Genomic DNA, 18891 nt, shown 5'->3' with positions numbered 1-18891 from the left:
GGGAAATCTCTGAAAATGTGGTTGGGGACAGCTTGTTAGCATGGGGTTCCTGCTCATGCAAGACGCATCAGCCTACTAAAATGAACCTTCACAGATTTGCTCATACACATTCCTATTTGCTTTGTGGGTTATGTTTTATCAATCATAACATTCCTATAGTCACCAGCAAGGTCAGTTTATGTGGGGTGGGAGAAATTATGCAAGATCAAGTAAACCTTAAGCCTTTATATATAGCTACAATATATGTAACAATTGGAACATCATCTGCAGTTAAACATATATATTACAAAAACCAAGACACATTTTCGTATAAAGATTTGGGTAACTAATGAAATTTAAATAAATTGGAAACTTACATCTTCTATCATGCATTTCCAAAGCTTGTCTAAGATCTACAGTGGCTTTTCCTAACAAAGCATCAGCTTTTAAAGTATGATGGCTCCAAACTTTAAATTCCAAAGTGGTCTGCGGAGTCACATTCCTATAAACAACAAACAAGTTTCATTTCCTTTTTCATCATGGCACATTGCAGTCTATCAGTTTCATCATATTCAACATAGAAACAACAGCTAGGCCTAAATAGAGTTTTGACATAAATCTGCATTATGAAGTTAAACAGCTGTGTTTAATAACAGTCAAATTTGTCAATGTTGAATCTCTTCCCCCCATCCCCCACTGTCGTCCACTGAAAAATTCAAGTACTGTACACTGCTCTGAAGACCTCTCACCAGCCTAGGCACCCAAGTCTAATTAAGTTCCAGATAAATGCAAGAGTCAGGATATTACACAGTACAGCAGCTACAAATTTTGTTTTGGCACAGTTTGCATCAGGTTGGAATCCCATAGTAGAAAACACAGGTGGAAGAGACATGCAATATCCCAGCTTCAAGTTATGCTTAGTTTGCACCTAGAGCGATTCATGTGAAGAAAATTGCCACTGTGAAAAGAATATTTAGAAGGGCCAAGTGCTTGTGAAACAGTCAAACTACTTATTTCCCAGACCAGAATCCTGAAAGCAAGCCTACTTTTTTACAAGCAAATGGATAGAAGCCTACTGAGTCCTGTATTTATGGAAAGGAAAGGACAGAAAAAAACCTGAATGAGCCTACATTTATTGTGCCTGGGTAACCCAGCCAGATAGGCAGGGTATACATAGTAACACTGTAGTAGTATAAATAATAAATTTGTTGTTGTTATTTATATATAGTTGTTGTTGTTGTTGTTGTTGTTAAGTGTGTTAAAATACATTTACAGTACATAAAAGTAATTACAAAAACATTTGAAACTCAAATAAAAATAATAAAACAAACAGAAAAGAAATAAGAAACATAATGGGAAGGAAGATAAAGTTGTTCTTTAACAAGCTGTAGATTTTTATACTTAGGCATTGATGTCATAAATCATCAATTTCATACTGATTTGGGCTACATAGCCTCACCTAATCTTTCTTGGAACCACACATTTTGTTACCTATAGATTATTCTTGGATCTCTATGTAGCCACTGTGAACTGGAGGAATATACCCAATGTTCTCTGACCACATCATTCCTTGCATAACTAGTTATTCCATACTGGGTAGGCAGGGGTGTCAAAAAATGGAAGCCCTGCTTATCCGTAAGTTCTTTCCCCTGTTAATGTTTCATTTCTGATACGAACATCTAAAATACTTACCAGAGTGAAGGCTCTCATATTTTTGTGTGTAAACAGATCTTTCAAGAAGAGCAAGAGACTTGGAGCAGTCCTAAACACTACACCTGCTGGTGCTGAATAATATACCGTAGTATTTTATATTATTTAACAGTATTTCATATTATAGCACTTAAAGTAAAGCACTTAATATATGTTTTTAAAAAGAGGTACAGGTAACTTACATCTTACATGGAGATTACATTTCTGGCCATCATGTACAAAAGCAAAATCAAGGAAAAGCTATGATATGGCAGCTTGTACTCATGCACTCCCCCTGCAGCTTCACATCCCATCCTCACTTCGACCTTCCTCAATCTTTTTCTAGCTGCTCCATGGAAAGGAAGAGAATGGGGGCAAAGAGGAGTTGTTGCTGCCCACAACAGAGGAGTTCTTTTGGCCTGTCCCACCCACTTTCTATTTAATTAATTATTTCCTCGCCAAGTGTGCCAAGCGAAATAAGTGTAAGATGCAAGTTACCTCCATATACATCTTGTAAAATAATAAATGCATCTCAGCGAATCATTATTCCACAGCAAGGAAGTTGTTCACAATAAAAGTTAGAAAAAAAGATCTACTTACACAGTCAACTGTTCATCCCATTTTGGATTTGAGGAACTGTTAGATTTAGACGTTTTCTTAACTTCACTATCCGCTACTAGTTCTGTATAGATGGCAGTTCCACCAAACCAGTTCTTTTTTCTTTTCAGTTTGGCACTAGAAACTAACAAAAACATTGCTTATAACCACTGGAAAACATTCCATATTGTAAAATGACAAACATATCTATTCAATAATAAATTGAAAAAACAATGTTTGCTTTCTCAGCTTCTGCTGAAAAATGTAGCAGTTCAACTCAATCTGTACTCAATGACAAGTGAAGAGTCATAGCCATACAGCTCAACCCCCAATCAGGGCCATCTCAAGCACGTCGGGCGCCGTGGTGCGGAGATCGCTCCGGCGCCCCCACACCGCTCCTTGGAGGGGACACATAGAGAGAAGGGCCTCAGATGAAGTATCTAATGTTAAAGTACCCTATTTCTGGCAGTTAAAAAAAATCAAGCAGAACACATTTCATCTTTCATCTTAGGGCAAAAACACTGCCAGGGGCAAGAGGGGATGGTGTGGAATAGCAAAAAGTGCATATATTTTAAGTGTTAGCTTATGGCTATAGGCCAGGGAATACTACTTCTGGCCCTCAAGAGCTTTGGCTTAATATTCAGCATAACCCATTTAAAATGTCGGTATATATACCTATGATATGCAGTGTGTTTTTCTTTAAAAAATGCTTAGGAGTACTCTCATTTTGACTCAAGAAAATCACCATTTTATAGTTAAATTGGGGGAAATAAATACAGTAAATGGACAAAAGTACAAAGATTCACAAAATGTTTAGGGATGCGTACCCCTGTGTGCCCCCAGGGGGGGGAGCACTGATGATATGTATACAAACAAACCAACAGGAAAGGGCCACTGTATCCTTCAGAGGCACTATATAACTCGACATTTTAAAAATAATGATTCAGTAAACTATTATGAATCCAATACCCATATGGACCATTTCAGTACTAACATAACAGGGATTAACATGTAGTATTTGATTCCCCCAGACCTATTTTTGAGCATGACACCATCAACTGGGCATCACTGTGTCAAAACTGATAATAAACTTAAATACACTTCTAGTCTAAACAATAGCTGTTCAGTTTCAAAGTAAACTCCAGCTAAGATCTAATTAAGTTATACATGAGTTGCTCATGTTCTTAAGGAAATAAAGTTCATCTCCCTCTTGTTTCTCAGTGGCCTTGTATTGCTTCTTTTCTGTCACCACTCTTTATCTGAAGTTTGTTACTAGGGAGTGACTGACAAACTATTATTTGTACTTGCCATGCAAACCAGGATTAAAACACAGACTGTGATCCTGGTTTGCAGAGCAAGCACAAATTACAGTTTGCCAGTTTTGATATAAACAAACTTTGGTTTGCCAAAAATCAGGAAGTGACTAAGTATTTTGAGCACATAAGGGAAGGAAGGAATATACACATCCAAGGCTCCTTCTAGGCTTGTTCTCATAGTGCCAAATCATGTTGAATTGTACACTACGTACTGAGCTATTTTTGTTATATTAGGAAAATAAGAAAACTGAATAAAAACCTGAGTTTTGAAATCATATATGCCATTTAAAAATTCTTTTTTGAAAAGTTTCTTTTTATTCTTTTCCTAGATGAATTTCTGTGATCTAATTCACTATCTCCTATCCACTCAATACTGTACTTCATCCTTTGCCCAAGGTGAGCAGAATATGGAATAAGTGAAAGTACAGATGAAAAAAGAAACACAAACTACCCTATATTTCACATAATTTATTATTCAGGTGACGGAAAAGATAAACGGAAGAAATGGCAATGAATTGGCAACAGAGTTTGGCAGTCTTCCACACCAGAAAATGTGAAGACCATTGTTATTCACATAAAGCCTTAAGCAAACAATATTCCCTCTAAAGTGTGCTTAAATTGCTTTGCCTTCTTCAGTCTTGACTGAAACAGTTAAGTGCAGTACAGAAACATAACAGCACTGTTTGTGAAGAACCAATCTACATACAATAATAAAATATACCATGGATGCTATCTAGAGAAGCAAGCTAATAGGTGTTGCAGGCTCCTTTTTTTTAAAAAAAAAAGGCTGCATTCATAACATTAGTACTGTATTGATTTAGCATAGATTAAGGGGCATGTGCATGCTGTATCTACAGTGTATTTATGTTCACCCCGGTACTTCAGTAACGTACCACCCTCATGTGTAAAATGCCCCCTATTTGGGGGGACTCAAATTTAAGAAAATGTGGGAGATGGCACAGAGTTGTTGAGGTTTTTTGCGGAGGATTGCCCAGAGTTGTTGAGCTTTGTTTAGGGGGGATTGCCGAAAATCCACACACGTCCAAAAATCCGCCTCTCGTCTGTCCCATCACCAGAACAAACTGCCAATCACCCGCCCAATTGCCACAGCGTCAGCCAATCAACACCAGCCATTGACGCAGCAACCAATAACATGCAAGAGCTGGGACCGAGCAACGAGAGTTCACCCCATTGCAGGGATTCGAACCGCCGACCTTCTGATCGGCAAGCCCAAGACTCTGTGGTTTAACCCACAGCGCTGGAGTTAAATACAGCAGGATTACACTACTGGTGAACCCTGAAAGCAACTATAATCTCAGCCACTGTTCTGTATCAATTTAGATTGCTTTTTTTTAAATGGAAAATTTCAAATGCAGGGTCATTCAGCAGAAATTGGCAGGGAGGAAGAAGGCAGAAGGATTATTGGACATCTCTAAAACTAGGGGGGAAATGTAACCAGATTTTCTGCCCATCCATGCATACCTTGTTACATCATTTGTGAACTTCAATGACATCGAGTTAGTTACCAGTCAAAGGCTCAAAGGAGTTAAAGGTATTTGGCCCCAAGCCAATTGGGCCTTTCAGAAGTTGCTTTGTTCTTGGCTTCTCAGGAGACCAAAGAGCTAAATAAATGTAGGCTGACACTGCCAGGTAAAATGACACCTCAGACTGTTACTGTTTCAGAGTTTTAAATAACTATTGAGGCTTTGCAGAATTACTTATTGGATTTGAAGCTCAGAAATATAACTTAAAGCATTTGCGTCTATTGAGATAATATATATGAAGTTCTCGGATGATTCTAAAATGCTATACAAATATTTGCCATTTTTCAGCTAAATAAGCTCTCAAAGAAATATACAAAAGTAATACCAAGTTCACTTATTACACTTACATTAATTAAGAGATCTATCTTCCAGTAACCTCAGGTTTAAAGGCTGACCACTGAACCATCTAAATAAGCTATACTTTCCTGGTTTCTCATGAAAATTGTAAGACTCATGAGAGATCTGCAGTTTCTTCAGCAGTAACAGGTATAGCCAATAGACAGCTATTAAACATAGACAGCTATCACCCATTTCCACCACCCTTCTGAGTGATCCCCCCTCCCCATCCCCACCCCTCCCCACCCCTTCTCTACATAAGTGCCTGGAAACTTCCATTTCACTGTATCTGAAGAAGTGTGCATGCACACGAAAGCTCATACCAAAATAAAAACTTAGTTGGTCTTTAAGGTGCTACTGAAGGAATTTTTTTATTTTACTTCGATCCAGACCAACACGGCTACCTACCTGTAACCAAAACATTGTATTATTGCTGTAATTTTATTATTTCAATATAAACAGACAACAGTGCTGGATGAAAAATTGCTTCACTCCTATACACAAGATGTTTGTGTTTATGACAGTGGCAATCCACCCCACAATTTACAGACAAGCTCTCTATATAGTACTGCAAGAGGGAAACAGTTGGGATCCATTTTACTGAAAATTCAAAACTAGCGTACTCAGTGAAAAATTGCATTGTACGTAAGCCACAACATAAATGGACTGGGAAAAAACAAAGATTGCTCCATCTGCCATTTCTGCAATGCACACTCATCAAGCTTTTTACGGAATCAAGTCTGTCCTTTCTAAGGAAGATAATTTTAAATTATTTTAGACCACACAGGTAATTAATATAAAATGACTTTGCATGCTTCTGTTAGGTTTTCCAAATGTATAATAAATTTGTGATTTATAGTTCTATATGTTTGTTGTAATCAGTGGCTAAACAATCAAATGTATACTAATGGGTAACCCTATTCTATGTTTGCCACTTCTTACGTAGTCAAAATGACACCATCCACAAACAAGAGGGAGGCATCAGCAGACTTGGAAGAACCTGAAGCCTTGCAGAAGTGCAAAAAATAAAGGGAGTGGCCCACAAACACAGGACTGAGCAAGCTCAGTGAACATGTAATCGTTTGGGGCTTGGGATGAGACAGAAAACCAGAAAGGATAGAGAAATGGAATGGCAAGAAATCTGAACGGGAGCACTCCACTGTACTGTTAGTTACTACTAATATCCATAAGTGTAACAAGGAAGTCTGTTCTTAGAACCCAGAAGACCATTAATGGAAAATACCAACATCCTTGTTTAGTATTACCGTGTTTCTCTTATATTTATTTTTTCCTCAAAAAAAAAAAAACACACTATGGCTTATTTTCAAGGGGTATGGCTTATATTCCTTGAATGCTTAAAAATCCTGCTATGGCTTATTTTATGGGTATGTCTTAAAATATGAGAAACAGGGTACAAGACTGAAAATCTGTATGTACACAACAGAACAACTATGGGAAGCTATACAATTTTTTGACCCACCCTTCCCAGTGGGAGAGGAACAGAGACACAAAGAAAAACTATGGCAATACACTTCACTGTGCAAATTATACCTTCCATTTAAAGAGACAGAGAAAACTAGAAGGACTGGATCAGCACTGACTGGTCACCTTGAAGCAATTTCTGCTCACCTAAGGTGAATAATGGCAAATTACACGTCTATGCTAACAAGAGGGCATTTAAAGGATCAGGTTTATGATTTGCAATTTTTTTACTTACTAGTTACTTGCATTTGTAGTCTTCCATGATAGTTATTACTGCTTCCAGATCTTGGAGAGGCTGCTGCCATGTCAGAGGGTACAACTTCAGCCTATTAAAAAAGTAAGAAAGAAATCTTGACTACATGCACCAGCCACCAGTTTCAATGGCATTGGCCACTTTAATATATACTAAACTCTTTTAAAATAAAAAGGCAAAATTTTACTTTAAATTTAGTCAGTCTTTCAAATCTGTCCAAAAAATTGCAAATTGTCAAAAAGTGTATCAACTCACCTGCCCACATATATCCATGTCACAAATTATTAATACAAATATATACCCTTGTTTTACAGTAAATCTTACCACATTTTCAAGAGTTCCTCCTATATCCCCCATGCCCTGCTTCTGAACTTTCCAGGAGCATCTGACAGTCTAATATTAAAAACAAACACAAGAGCCAAACACTTGCACAACCCCACACTACATAAAACTTTCAGGAACAGATTTTCAGCAGGTAGAAGCAGTACTGAGGCCTGTAGTGCCCCTTAGGTTCTACACATACAGTACTTTTGATTCCAGATACTATGTTCAATTCAGGTAATTTTGGTAGGTTGAGGACTGCAGAAAACACACATAACAGGATATGAGAAGAATAAGGGACAACTGTACACCCCCCCCCAAAAAAGTAAAAGAATGTGCTAAGCAGCACAATGCTGTATAAACACAGCAGTGATATACAGTAACTGATAGGATTAAACAAATGGCCAGTACACATGCTTATCAGAAGAGATCCTCAAAATATGGCCAAGTATAAATATATACATCTACATTGTAACATGTATACATTCTGCACAAAGTCTTCCCCATTTCTGAAAGAAAATTTGGTGCAGATCATTTATAAATATATCACCACAGACACAAACAGGATTTTGTGAAACTAGCTTTCCCAGACATCTAATTTTTGGTGATAACCATGAGAGCAAGTCTTTCTAATAACTGAGTATCAAGAATGATGGGTTTTAGAGAGCCCTTTAAAGTTCTACACTGTCTACCACCAAAGAAATTTTAAAACAAAACAAAACCTGTGGAGCCAGGCCAGACAAGAAACTGCAGTTACCCCATCCCAACCATTTGCAATTGCAGTTGGTTTATCTAATTATAACCAACCACTTCAGAAATCACCCCACCCCTCCATCTATATAAGCCTTAGGGTTGTTTTTTTTACTACAATATCTGAGCAATTAACCACAGTTGCTTAACAGACCTATTTCAACTTCACCCTCCCAATATTTTCCAAAATTCACCTGGTGGCTTCCCAAGACTGTTCACTACCCTGCTCTCTGCCCTTGACCTTCTCCAGTTGCTGGGCCATATTCTAAAAAAAGACTATGCTAAATCTATGCTTGACAATCTATCCCAATTAAAAACAGTGAGAATTTACCATCTTTCTATAACCACATGCATCTAAATAAAATTAAAAGCAGACAAATAGCAATGTTTTGGGCACTTATGTCTAGTTACTAGAATTATACAGAAAGGCTTTGGCAATGAAGAGTGGGCAAGGAATGTTTTAAATAAATACAAAACTAAATGTAATTACAAAACACAGAAACTAAGGTAAATGGTATGGTAAGTTAATGATTTAAAGATTGCCTAAAATGTATGGGTACCTAAATAATAGAGCAACAGTGAATCAAGGAAAGATAAACAGTTGGCACTCATTAATGCAAAAGGGGAAGATGTTCAGTTTGATCATGAAAAAGGTATCAAAAGTGGTGATGGTGATGGTGATGGTGATGGTGATGGTGATGGTGATGATGATGTAGAGTTAGGACTGAGTGGGAAGGTGGACAAGTTTTCTAATGAACTAAATTGTTCAGGGTTATTAAAGCAAAGAAGAGATTGCAAAGAGCTCCAAAAATACCTCTCCAAACTGACTGAATTGCAAGTTTAATGCTTTATGTAACACATGCATGTTGGAGCAAAAAATCTTAATTTCACATACATACTCATGGGGTCTGTGACAGGTCATGACGGACCAGAAACAAGACCTTATGGTCCCAGTAGACAGTTTGATGAAGAGGTAGACCCAGTGTGCAGAAGCAGTGAAAAGGTCAAATTCCATGCTAGGGATTCATTAGGAAAATAAAACTGATGATATCATAATGCAGTTATACAAATCTATGGTGCAACTGCATCTGTAATAGTGTATACAGTTTTGGTTTCCACACCTAAAAAGAATATTATAGATATGGGGAAAGTTAAGAAAAGTACCAACCAAAATGATCAAGAGAGTGGAACAACTCCCCTATGAAGAAAGGTTGCAGCATTTGGGACATTTTATTTTTGGGGTGATAGAAGTTCATTAAGTTATGCATGGCATGGAGAAATTGAAAATAAATTAGTTTTTTCTCCCTCTCTCATAATTTGTGAATTCTCACTAGAATTTGTGAACATCCAATGAAGCTCACTGTTGGAAGATACAGAACAGATAAAGGGAATTACTTATTAATGTAGAGCACAGTTAAACTATGGAACTCACTCCCACAGGAGGCAGTGATGGTTTTAAAAGACAAGTTCATGGAGGAAAGGACTATCAATGGTTACTAGCCATGATGGCGATACTATGACTCCACAGTTGGAAGTAGTAATGTTTCTGAAAGAGAACAGGATGCTGTAATAGATGGACCAGCAAGCTCTTATATTCTTGGTTGTCAGATGAAACCCTGGGATAGCTCAGTCAGTAGAGCATAAGCCTCTTAATCTCTGGGTTGTGGGCTCGAGCTCCATGTTGGGTGAAAGATTCCTGCATTGCATGATTTACATTTAAATGCATTTAAATGCATCTTTAAATGATTTACACGACTTTTTATTTTGTGCAGAACGTCATCTCTCATCACCACTATCAGCCTCAGTTCCTCATACTCCCTTCCTGTAAGTGTTAGTTCAGGCACTAGGACAGAGGTCCTCAAACTTTTAAAACAGGGGGCCAGTTCACTGTCCCTCAGACACTGTTGGGGGGCCGGACTATAGTTTGAAAAAAATATGAACAAATTCCTATGCACACTGCATAGATTTTATTTGTAGTGCACAAAAAACAGGAAAAACAATACAATGTTAAAAATGAAGAACGATTTTAATCAACATAAACTTTTCAACTGTGCCGAAACTAAAGTTGTTTAAAGAAAGAATGAGATGTCTGGAATCCAGGACTCTTTTGAAAAGTGTGTTTGGAAAACTCAGGAACCCAGGTTCCCTGCAAATCAACTACAATTAAAGTGTGTGTGTGTGTGTGTGTGTGTGTGTGTGTGTGTGTGTGTGTGTGTGTGTTGGGGGTTGCAATAAAAGGCTACAGCTTTTTGCCAATTTGTTCACAGGAGATTTCCCCCCAGCTCTCCCCCCATGGCCATTGCCACACACCACCCGCCTCACACAAGCAACAACTTGAGAAAGAATGAGAGAGAACTGGGGACAAATCTTTCTCCTGTACACAAATCACCATTCCCCAATTCTATCGTTGGTGATACAAGCACCTCCTGAGCTCCAGGAGGCTGCCATGCGAGTTTGAGGTCCGAGAGAGAGAAGGAGGCAAGTAAAGCCCCTGGGGTGTCCAAGGACACCAGTTGCCAGCTAAAAGCTCTTAGCAAAACCTCAGAGAGAAGAGAGAGAAAAGCAACAGCTTCCCCCCCCCCCCCCGAAAAAGTCTTGGTAGAGTGAGAGTCGTGAAATATAATAAAATTAAACCCTGAGCTCTCCAGAACTGACGACAAAGAAGGCTTCTACTTCCCCCCCACCCCGCAGAAAGTGACCCAAAGGTGGTACCCCATAGCTACTCCACCCCCTAACTCCCTGCCGCCCCTCACCGTTGATTTCGTGACTGGGAGTCTCGCTCTGTCTGAAACATTTGGCCACACTGAGCTTCTTGACTTCAGAGCAACTTCGCGAGCGGGGCTTGGCCAACGATAAGGCGGCAGCTGTGACTAGAAGCAGCCAGAGGAACGGCCAGCCCTAGGCAGCAGTGTCCGGAGCCATGGATGAGCCACCATGCTGGATGAAGGCATGTGGGCTCTGGAGAGGAGAGGGCACCGCTGGCCACACAGCCCGGCAGAGGACGGCGAGGGTGCCTTGCCACGTGTGGCAAGGCTTCCCACCATGGCCGAGTCCCCTGGCGGTTCCGCTGGGGAGAAGAAACTTTAGGTGCTTCAGAGGGGAAGACACGGCGGTGGCGGCCAGGCAGTGGTGGTGGTCCCCAGGAAAAGCAGGAGCAGCCCGGCTGGGCAGAGTGGAGCTGGAGCCCTGCCTTCGCCTCCACCTCTCCAAGCACATGCGCACCTCCCTCCGGGCAGGGGGACCTGGCAGGCACATCTCGTGCCAGGCAAGCCCATGTCTGTCACCCAAGCAGGGGGCGCCCTTCCACAGAGCCTCCTGTGCTGCTGCTGCCACCGCCGCTGCCACTACCCCACCGTTTCTCCCCTCAAGCCTCCCTTACTAGGCCAAGCCCGGGTCAGACTGATCTCCAAGTTGAGGTCGATGCACATCCAGGCTTCCTTGTTCTTCTGCTTCAGCTTGGCCTCCAAGCAGGACAGTTTCTGCTCCAACGAGGAGGACACCATCTTCCCCTCCTCCCCCGGAGCCGCTGACGCCACCGCACAGCCAGAATACACAAACACTACAGTGCGCAAATGCCGAAAGGACCAACCAGGCCACCATATTATCCTCCTCCCACCACAAAGGCTCAGCTCTACTTTTGCCCACTGTGCTTGTTTTGTCTCGCGGCTTTTCCTCGCTTTCTGCATGCGCAAGGGCACTAAAGCGCTGCCAAAGCTTAGTATCAGCACAGCCGTGCCGTCAGTAATATCTGTGCTAATGAAGAGCAGGGGTTACATATGTGTATGACCGCTGTTCCGCAGATTGCATACAAACGCTAAGTTAAAAAACTGAAGAAGACCAAAACCGAAACAGTATGATTACCTTGGATCACTGTCTCGCATGTTGTTATATTTTGCAAAGATAAAAACAGATATATTTCACCCGTGGAATTGGTCGACGTGTTGCCTCCTCTTTTTTTCGTCAGTAATATCTGGACATTCTCCTTGCCAGTACTCATGCATCTTGGGCGGGCCGAGTTTAGGAGGCTGGTGGACAGGATCTGGCCTGCAGGCCTTAGTTTGAAGACCCCTGCACTAGGATCCACCCTTTATCTTCCACTGACAGATGCAAAGAAGTAATTCAGCTTCTCTAGAATCTCCTTATCCTTCTTTAGTATACCTTTGACTCCCTATTCATCCAAGGGCCCAACAGTTCCCCTATACTTCAGTTACTAAAGTATTTCTGGATTTGGCGCAATATGCAGTCATGCACGTTTAGAATTTGCATAAACAGGGGGCTGCCTCTATATAGAAATTTTACCTCTTAGTCATGACTGGAACACATACAGAGCCAGTCTATGGGTAATATATGTCACTCATCACTACAACATCTGAATCCTTAGGATGCTTCCTTGATTTTATTCTTCATCTCAATATATCCTGAAGCATTTTGATCAGGGGAGTAATACAGTAGTATGTTTTGTACTAAATTACTAAGTGGCCCAGTATCACCAACCACAAGAGTTCTGTGGAAGGGTCTGCCCCTTCAGGGATTTCTAGCTTGCTGGACTGAATGTCCTCTTTGATGTCCAGAGTGACACCACCTCCAGTATGTCATTCCCTGTCCCTTTTATACAGTTTATATTCAGCCAGAGATAACCATGTCCCACTAATGCTATGTCTTGTCCACTTAAATTTTCATCAGCTTTCTCAGCTCCATCCCAGGATGGAGGATCAGTTCCAAATAGGACCCTCCTCAGCAGTATATCTAAATCATCTTTCTCAACATATTACTTTAAATAAGCTAGTAATATTTTCTTTGGATCACAATGATCTGTTATCCTGCGATTTTTTAAAAACCAAGATTGCTCTCCAGAATTTTTAAATAACCAAACATAATCAAATAAATTCATTAGTTAAATTCAGCTAATTATGAGTTATGAAATTGACTTGTTTTAACTGTCCTTTGTTTTAAGCCACGAACCCTGTTTTATATGCAACACTTAGCCATTGAAAGCATAACTGAACAGAGCAGAAGTCTTCCTCCTAGCCGTACCACAGGAGAAGGAATGTGGAGCATGAGTCCTATACTTCACGCGATCTTTTGGAGACTCATCCACAGAGCACTAAACCATTATTACATGTGAATGAACCAGGCAGCTAACCAATTCAAATTTGAGAAGCAGCAGCAGCAGTGGAATAGAGTGGCATTGCTTACCTGACTTCCTAACACAAAGTAAGGAGCAGGAAGGTGGGTATGATGTGGATGCAGCAGCAGAGTTAATTTGCCTCACCTTCACTGTGCCCACTGCCTCATCCCTCCTGTTGGTGCTCAGAAGCAACCTCCAGGTAAGCAAGCTAAACTGTCCCACTCCACCAGCTGCTACTAGTTAAGAATAGTGGAGTTTAACTTGGAAGGTTTCATTTTAACCAATTTATTTTAACAGAAATTCTTAATAAATGACTTTTAAAACCCAAGTATATCAAACATTGATTTTTATCCACCATGCTATAAGATGAACCCACAGGACACATCGCATTACCTTACTCACAGTTTCCACTTCTCCATTACACCTAAACAGCAATAACATGAGAACTCACTTAACCACTAACTCAGGGATGGATGGTACCTTTTTCAGGCAGAGGACCTCACTCCCTTCTGGGCATGCAAAAGCAGTGAACATTTCACCTTTGTATGATAGGATTATTTCCATGCACATTTACATACCCCTCTCTATTCTCTATCCAGGCAAGCAAGAGTCATTATCAGAGGCAAAGGACACATTTCAGCAAGGCAAAAACACTCAAATATAAAGCAATATGGTAAAACACTCAAATATAAAGCAATATGGTAAAGCAAAAGGTGTGGTGTGGGGAGATGGGGTGTGGCCTGCAACAAGTCTGGAAGGCAATGTTTGGCCTGAGCCTGAGGTTGCCTACCGGTAGCCCTGTTCTAACTGTCCCCTACCTGTGTACACACTCAGCTCTTTCTCATTTTTTAAGCAGAAACTGAAAGATTAACACTTTAACCACTTTATTTAGAGGATCATCTTAAGCACCAAGTTTATGCTGTTACTCAAGTGAAGACAGGGGCTACAAATCCCACGGGTCTGAGCATACTTAAATCTCTTTTGTTTAAATCAATGTGACTTACAATCTGCTCCTATGCATGCTATGGAAGTAAATCAAATTATGCTTAAAACTCCAAAGTATGCATAATACTGCAATCTTAGGTGCTTAACTTTGGCTAGACCGTGCCTAAAAGGAATATTGCATGTTACACACATTGTAGAACATGGCTAAAGAAACCTCTGGGCCACTTTGGCTAAGCCATGCTCACCTGCCAATCACATGATGTCCTATATGATGTCAGGTGTGAGCTGATAAAAAGGTAGATGGGCCAAAATGAGTTTTTAAGCCCCATCAATCATCTGCACACCTGGCATCTGAAGCATACCTGCCTTTTCAAAGCCATTGTCATTGTCACCCAATGTCATTGTGAAGTCAGGTGATTGGCAGAGGACAGCCCCATCCACCTGTTGCATTTGGCTGGGGGGCACGGTTAGAAGACATAAGGATTCAGATCCAGTTCCCTATTGCAGAACATTGGTCTTCAGTTCCTTGTGTTATAACCCAAAGTGTTGTAATCCAAAAGTAATCATGCCACCACCATTTATTTTTAGGGGTTAGCTTTAACAGAAAAAGCAGATATGAAGAGACCAAATGTAAAGGAACTCTATTAGTCATGTGGAAGAAGGCATTGTGACTGCTACAGCATGTTTCTACTTCATCTTTTAGTGTGTATACTTTCCCAACAAATCAATGCTATTCATTAAAAATCCAACATTTAAAGTAGCAGTAAAACCAATTAACACAAAAATACGGTAACAGCATTGGATAAAACCCTAAAATCATCCAAATACTGACCAAATTAAAACAAAAACAACCAAGGGTTTCCCTGAAGATCAGCAGAGATGGAGCCATATGAATTCCCTCAGAAACGGCATTTCAGAAATATGGGGTTTGTACTCAACAACCTGACCATTTTTATCAGTGGACCACAGAGAAGGGCCTCGGATGTCAATCTCAGGTTTCTAGCAGGTACGTATTAATGTAGGCAGTCCTTCTGACAGCCTAAACCCAAAGTCTTTACTATTTTAAACACCATCACCTTAAATTGGGCCCAGAAGTGAACAGGCAGGTAGTGTAACTATCGCTGTAATAAGATAAGAACGCTTGACTCCTAGAAGTGTTCTTGCTACCACATAGTGCTGCAGTAATTGAAACTACTGTATCATCTTTAAGAGAAGCTCCATGCAGAGTGCATTCAAGTAATCCAACCTGAATGTAACCAACACAAATGTCACTGAGGCAAGATCTGCCTCCTCTGGATAAGACAAAACAGCTCAAACTAGTTAAAACACATGGGCCACCAATGTTACATGTGCCTCCACAGATAGCACCAAGTCCAGGAGCACTCCCAAAATGTTCACTTGGCCCCTTAGGGGAAATAGAACGCCAACTGGATGTGTAATTTTCCCCAACTCACAGCGCTTTTGTCTTGTCGTTTAACCTCATCTACCCAAACACTGCCCCCAGATATGTGTTCAGGGTTTCCTTAGGATAAGAATGTGGAAAAGAGAGATGGAGCTACATGACCTCACTAGTAGTTTCATGTACGTTAAAAAGTATGGGAAATAAAAAAGGACCATGAGGAATAAAGGACAATAAGTGGAACAGAAGTCCTCCAGCACCATCTTCTGAAATGTAACCCCCACACAGGAACAGTGTCCTCAAGTGACATCTGAGATAGACAGCTCAAAAGGATACTATGGTCAATCATATAAAAAGCCACTGAGAGGTCCAGAACTAAGGAGATTGTGCTCCCCCCATGCCCATTCTCCAGCACAAGTCATTCACAGAGGCATTTTCTGTCCTGGACCCAGACATGTAATCCCTGACCCAAATACTCTATTCTTCCATCCCCAAAGAGTTGCTTCCTTCTTATCTACTCCTTAATTTTCCTGGGTGTTTAAAGAAGCATTTTCCTGATCTTTCCATGTAGCTCCTGAGCAAGTGGAAGGGGAGTATTTTACTTGAGAAAAAATGATTGATGTTCTCCCTCACCTCTTCTTTCTGATTATATGGTTTGGAGAAATTAAGTTTTTTTTCCCCAGCTGTTTGAGGAAAAAATAGTAAGCTTCTGCCAAACTTGTGAATGGGTGGGGGGCATACTAAAATTGGAGAGAAATTAGTATCCAGAACAGTGCTTTATTAGTTTGTTGTATGTTTAAAAAACCTCTATACAGTATACTTGAGATCAACCAATCAAATCCAATGAGGCTTACTTCTGAGTAGACCTGAAGAGGCCTGAAAAATGAAGCAGGGCAGTCTTTTTTCTGGATCACTCAATCTTGAACACTTTTGTCTCTAGCATTTCCAAAGGAATGTGGCAGGAAATAAAAAGGCTTCCCATCCTGTGCTAAACCATGGTTTAGAATGACATGCACAAAAAGAAGCAAACCTTGGGCTCCCACTCCCCTTCTTCCATTTCCTCCTCCCACACAGATGGAATAGAAAGACTAGGGAAACTTATTTCCTGTTTCCTACAAATGTGACTTCTTATTTTGCCAGAACTGGAAATAATTATTCTTATTTAAACTGACCACTGTTAGTGTCAAACTATGATCTACCATTTAGAGATGGACAGTGTTTTTGAAGCTACCAACATGAGTTTGACCAAACTGCGGGAGGCAGTGGAAAACAGGCGTGCTCTGGTCCATGGGGTCACGAAGAGTCGGACACTACTAAACGACAACCATTTAGACAAAATGTAAAGTAATAGTTAAAGGAAACCAAAAGGAAAAGCTTCCCAAATTCTCCTGGCCATGTGGGAAGAAAATAGGGGAGCACTCAAATCTGAGGTTCACTGTGGCTCATGTGTTGTGCAAAACCTTTGTTTAGTGTGGTGTGTGAATATGTCCTAGAAAGTCCAAATAAAAAATGATTCCATATTGCATGTTGGGGTTAAAGATGGGTGCTGAATCTGAAGAAAGCTACTGCTGTAGAACACCAGCATGTCAAAAAAGCAACATCTGAACATGTATTTGGGTCTCAAGCCATGATCTAAGGCACAGGCCCGGCTCCAGGGGTAGTCTCGGTGGCATGAGGCGCCAGGGGGCTGGGCTGGCAGGCGGGTGCTGCGCGGCAAAGCCGCACGGAAGCCATGCTGCGCACTGCACCTGTCCACCAGGGCGGGGGCGCCGGAGCGATCTCTGCACCACCGCGCCCGACCTGCTTGAGACAGCCCTGCTAAGGCACATACCGGTAGTGCAGCAACTGTACTAAAAACATGTCTGAGTATGGCTGGTGTCTCATGAATACCCTAGAAACCCTTGAGTTCGTAATAGAAAAACAGGATATCTTTGATTCATACTAGAAACTTAAAAATAAAATACTCAACAGTGCGCATTCAGCCATGTAGATTTACAAACACACAGTACTTGAGCACTAATTGTAACAACTGTTGTTGTTTAGTCGTTTAGTCGTGTCCGACTCTTCGTGACCCCATGGACCAGAGCACGCCAGGCACTCCTGTCTTGCACTGCCTCCCGCAGTTGCAACAACTAGTAGAGTTGTTAACATTTTGGGAGCGTTCAGTTGCATAACACTTAGAGTAGACACTGTCACATCACCTCAACACTGAAGTATTGTAAGCCTCTATTATGCAGGACCTTCCTTGTTCTGATCGAGTTTCTGAAGAGTCCCATTACCGTCCTATTGCATAACACTATCTTTTTATTATTAGCATTCTTTAAGGCTACATCATATACTCACTTACTTGGAAGCAAGTCACATCAGATTCAGTGCAACTTAACTTTCAACCAAGCAAGCACAGAATCCAGCTGCAAACAATATTATTTCAGATACGTGGTGGAATATGCAGTATTCTGGTAGGAAGGTATGATCAACCGTCGCAGGCCTTCCATCCCCTTTGCAGCATTAGAGAAAAGCAATGTTGTGCAGTATTTTGGGCAAGAAGGGGGAGGGTGATAGGACGAAGCTGGTTTGGGGGGGGGAGAGAGAGAAAATGACAGGCTGCAGAGTCACAGTAGGTCATCCCAAAGTGAGAGTGCCTCTTCCTTCTTCCTCTACCCCCTTTCCAAGAACGAAGGTAAACAGCAATCAAAATGTAACTAATATTCTCCTCCCCCTTTGGATCGAGAGACAGGGGGCCGCCCTGCCGGGACTGCTTCCCAGGGCGCTGACGGCTCTGCCAATCCACTCAGCGCTGCTAACAGGGTTCAAGGCTCAAGCTGGCCCATCTCCCACGGCCTGCCTTACCCCGCCCCTGCCAGGCAGTTAAAGATCCATGAAATGAATAAACAAGGTGACACCAGGGCAAGAGTAGCAAAAGGGTTGGAAGGGGGAGGCAGGCAAAGCAAGAAGACACGGGGCACCCTTCGCCTTCCACGTTGCCCCCACCCCCCGAACCAGCAGGAGGGCCCGGCAGAGAGAGAGAGAAGGGGTGGGTGGGTGCGTGCGACGGGGGGGGGGGGAAGAGACTCTGTTTCGCACCCTTTCCTCCCACCCACTAAAGCGAGCCCCCCCTCCCCCAAAGGGGGCGAGAAATGCACCCCCCCAAC

At 41.4% G+C, this 18891-nt stretch overlaps 1 protein-coding gene across 2 annotated transcripts in view; it reads right to left on the bottom strand.

Annotated features, from left to right (window-relative positions):
• WWP1 (WW domain containing E3 ubiquitin protein ligase 1) overlaps positions 1 to 18891 on the bottom strand; it is a 52773-nt gene that overhangs the window by 33597 nt on the left and 285 nt on the right. For both annotated transcript variants that reach the window (XM_035124821.3, XM_035124822.3), the window contains exons 2-4: positions 7179 to 7269; positions 2269 to 2410; positions 357 to 481 (exon numbers count right to left, since the gene is read on the bottom strand). In XM_035124821.3, the coding sequence (XP_034980712.1) occupies positions 357 to 481; positions 2269 to 2410; positions 7179 to 7248 (337 nt within the window). In that variant the 5' untranslated portion in view covers positions 7249 to 7269. The remainder of the gene's footprint in view (positions 1 to 356; positions 482 to 2268; positions 2411 to 7178; positions 7270 to 18891) is intronic.

This window comes from Zootoca vivipara, chromosome 8, assembly GCF_965207765.1.
Source record: "Zootoca vivipara chromosome 8, rZooViv2.hap1.1, whole genome shotgun sequence".
In the NCBI taxonomy this organism is placed as follows: Eukaryota; Metazoa; Chordata; class Lepidosauria; order Squamata; family Lacertidae; genus Zootoca; species Zootoca vivipara.
Note: the sequence above shows the minus strand (reverse complement) of the source record. Positions and strands in the feature narration are given on the sequence as shown.